Source organism: Rhagoletis zephyria, unplaced genomic scaffold (genome assembly GCF_001687245.7).
Source record: "Rhagoletis zephyria isolate East Lansing unplaced genomic scaffold, Rhagoletis_zephyria_1.1 Rzeph_scaffold_19657, whole genome shotgun sequence".
NCBI lineage: Eukaryota > Metazoa > Arthropoda > Insecta > Diptera > Tephritidae > Rhagoletis > Rhagoletis zephyria.
The window spans coordinates 5,175-8,660 of NW_016176717.1; the positions used below are offsets into that span (position 1 = coordinate 5,175).

The following is a 3,486-nucleotide window of genomic DNA, read 5'->3' on the forward strand; positions in this document are numbered from 1 at the left end:
ACCTCCGCCAGTTCCATCACCACCGCCGCCGCCACGCTGTCGTCGCTCAAATCGAATGTGCTCCTCCATGGCCTGCACCAGCGGCAGTTCGTAGTGGTGAAAGAAGAAGATCATTGAGTGGTAGGTGAAGAGCATGGTGACCATGAGCGCCAGGCCGGCGTACTGCCCATTGAAGCGGTAGTGATAGGCGTAAAAGGCAAACTGGTAGAGGTAAAAGAAGCGCAGAAAGTGCCGCTTGCTGATGGCGGAACGGGCGGCCATCGAGTCTGTAAAGTGGATAGTAAAATGGGGATAAATTAAAAAAGAGACTAACAGCATTTAAAAGTTTGAAAGGTTTTTTACGTACCAAACTGGTCCGCCGCCCAGACCATGATGATGACGTGGAAGGCAATGCTGGAGTCGTTGAAGAACTCAAACATAATGGCCTCCATGCCAATCAGTGCCAAGACGACGGTGATCAGCGAGGCGGCGAGCATGGTGATCCGACTGAATGGCTGCTGCATCTCCACCGTGCGCAAAAACTCGCTGACAAAAACGAACACCTAAAAAGAGCAACAGTGGTCAACAACTGGTCAACATCACCTCATCTTTCGCATCAGGACATGAGCGCACTCACCTGTTGGTGGCTGTAGCGAATGAGCATAGAGACAAAGAGCGTGAAGACGATCATGATGAAGGCGGCGGCAATGTAGCTGGCCCTGGTCATCCACACGTTGACAAAGCGAAAGTGCTCTCCGGTGGCCACATTGCGCACGTACCCTCGGTTGTTCTCCTTCTCCGCCAGGCGCTTGATCGAGCCGATGAGCACGTCATCGTACCCCAGAAAGTGGTACAGAATGAAGCGCGCCAGCGGGTCGCCAAAGCAGGCGTCCTCCTCCGGACAGAGGCTGACCACCTTCAGGGGAACATTGTAGTGGGCGCGCATCTCCTCCGAGAGACGCAGCAGGCCGTACTCCAGCGAGTACTCCACCATGTACGGCTGAGGCCAAACTGAAAAGGAAGAAGACAGTTAGAGGGCATGTTAGGACCATGAAAGGTTAGGGTAAAACCTACGTCCATGCTTCTTTGGGTAAAACTCGAGCGTCCGCAGCGCGTCCGCCTCCTTCAGTAGACTAGAATCATTGAGCTGACTGCGAAGCTTCAGCCGCTCCGTAGAGGCACCGTCTTCGTCCGAGGCTTTCACCATCGAAGACAGAAAGGGACTGGAGGCCGGGCAGCCCAGCAGGTACTGCCTCCTCGCCTGCCCCTCCTGTTCCATCTGCGCCCTCCACTGCCCGTGCGTCAGGGGCAGAGGGTAGGCGGCGNACTAGAATCATTGAGCTGACTGCGAAGCTTCAGCCGCTCCGTAGAGGCACTACCGTCGTCCGAGGCTTTCACTATCGAAGACAGAAAGGGACTGTGGCTGGCGGCCGGGCAGCCCAGCAGGTACTGCCTCCTCGCCTGTTCCTCCTGCTCCATCTGCGCCCTCCACTGCCCGTGCGTCAGGGGCAGAGGGTAGGCGGAGGCGGCGGGGGCTGTGCCATTCAGAAAAGGCAGTACCGCCTCTTCGCTGATGTACCGACCGGGGCAGTGGAGCGCATCAAAGGGCGACGAGGAGGAGTAGTCCTTGGAGGAGGCCATGGAGATCTGCACGCGGAGAATGCCGTCGCGGGGCCAGCTGTCGGCGACGTGGTCCAGACAGGTCAGCGGCGAGCGAATCAGGCTGACGTGCAGGTGAATGAGCAGCGCAAAGGCGCTGATCGCCGTCGCCAGGACTGAATATTCAAAGCACTTGCGAAAGATTGGCGGGATCGCCAGGAAGTAGGCCATCGCCGCACGCAACAAGAGCAACTGCAATGGAAAAAGAGTAGAGAATTAGTTAAGGAGAGAGAAAGAGAGGGAGAGAGAGTAAGAAATAAAGAGAAAGACGAGATAATGGGGAAATTGCAAACTTGTGCACAGTTGGGTCATTGTTGATAAGGAAAAGGGACAACGATTTGGTGCGGTTGGATGAAAACTCACTGAAGAGTGAACGGTGCGCGTGCTACGCATTTGATGGAGGATGTAAACGAAAGTGAAATTGAATACCGGGTCACACAGCTAGCTAAGTGGATCACTGCCAAAAGCATCCTAAAATGGCGAGAAAGCAACAACACTTACACTGTAGAGTCGGTGTCGTGCTCGGGCGAGCAGCGGATTCACCGGTTCAATGAAGCCGACACCAATGGGGCCAATGGGTGCGTGCTGGTGATGATGATGATGCTGGTGCTGGTGCTGGCCGTGGGCCGCAGCACCCTGCATCTGCTCATCCATGGCGCCGATAAAGTGCACCGGCGGGAGGTGGTGTCGGTGGTGGTGGTTGTGGTGGCGGACATTCACTGTCAGATTCATCGTCACGGCAATGGAGCGCGACAAGGTGCTGCTGGTGGTGGTGGTACTGCCGTTGTTGTTGTTGTTGTTGTTGTCGTTTCCTGCGGGCGGTTGCTGGTGGTCTCCGCTGGGAGAGGCTGACCCATGGTCTTCGCTCACAGGTGCTGGTACTCGGTCGGTGATGGACAGCGATGGATCGGATATCTGGACCTCGGCGACGTGAGAAGTGGAAGGATCACTGGGGTCATTTACTTCACTAGTGCAAACTGAGTGTGCTGTGGGCGAGTGTAGAGAGGGAGAGCCTGGAACTGCAACTGCGCTGACCACCAACTCTTCCTCCTCCTCCTCCTCCCCTCCTCCCTCCACCACCACAGCAGCTGAAGTGGACGCCTCGTCGGGAGGAGAACCGTCCGTGAATGACTCTGCCGGTTCACGTTGAGGTGCCGTACTGGTGGTGGTCGTCGATGTATTCGTCGGCGACGAAGTACTCGCTGCTGTTGTTGTTGAGCTGTTGTGACTAGCTGCTGTCTCTGAGGAAGCATTGCCTTCAGGCTTCTTGAAACGCGCCACCAAGAAGCGATAGGCTTGCTGTACTGAGTCAGACATGGTTGGCCTCTACTGCTGCTGCTGCTGTTGCAGCTTGGTTGGCCTCCTCTCTCTCTCACTCTGTTCTTCAGGTGGTGATAGTCGTAGTGGTCGATGGTGGACTGTGGTGGTGGTGGCGCCCAGCCACTGATAACGAGTCAGAGAGCAGTACAACAGCAGAAACGCCAATAGTCGTGGTAGTAGTGGGCTGTAGGCTGTAGAGAAAAGAGAGTGAGAAAAGAGAGTGTGAGAAGGAGAAAGTATGAAAAGTACTGGAAAGTGTGGTAAAGTCACTCTCGAAGGCCGCTCAGCTAAAGACTAGCTCAGTAGACCGTTGAAGTTGAGGGAAAAGTTGACTGCACAGGGAAAGTTGAGAAAGATTTGCATTTTTTCTCCAAAGTGTTCTCACTTTTTCCAAAGTTTACAAGTGAAAGTTTGTTGTTGCCGTTGTTGTTGCTGTCGTCGTTGCCTTTGCAGTGAAGCCTAGAAAGATTCAGAACAAGGTCAAAGTACAACGGTTGTTTGCAGCAGCGCGGTGGCGCCCGATACTGA

General features: G+C 54.9%; 1 protein-coding gene across 1 annotated transcript; it reads right to left on the bottom strand.

Moving 5' to 3' along the window:
- Positions 1-2: 2 nt before the first annotated feature.
- Positions 3-1,186, bottom strand: LOC108380572 (membralin-like; the record flags this gene model as incomplete). Its single annotated transcript, XM_017636954.1, has 4 exons — positions 1,054-1,186; positions 617-990; positions 347-542; positions 3-266 (listed from the first exon to the last, which is right to left on the bottom strand). Coding segments are annotated over exons 1-4 (967 nt in total), but the record flags the coding sequence as incomplete, so codon positions are not given.
- Between the last annotated feature and the right edge of the window lie 2,300 nt (positions 1,187-3,486).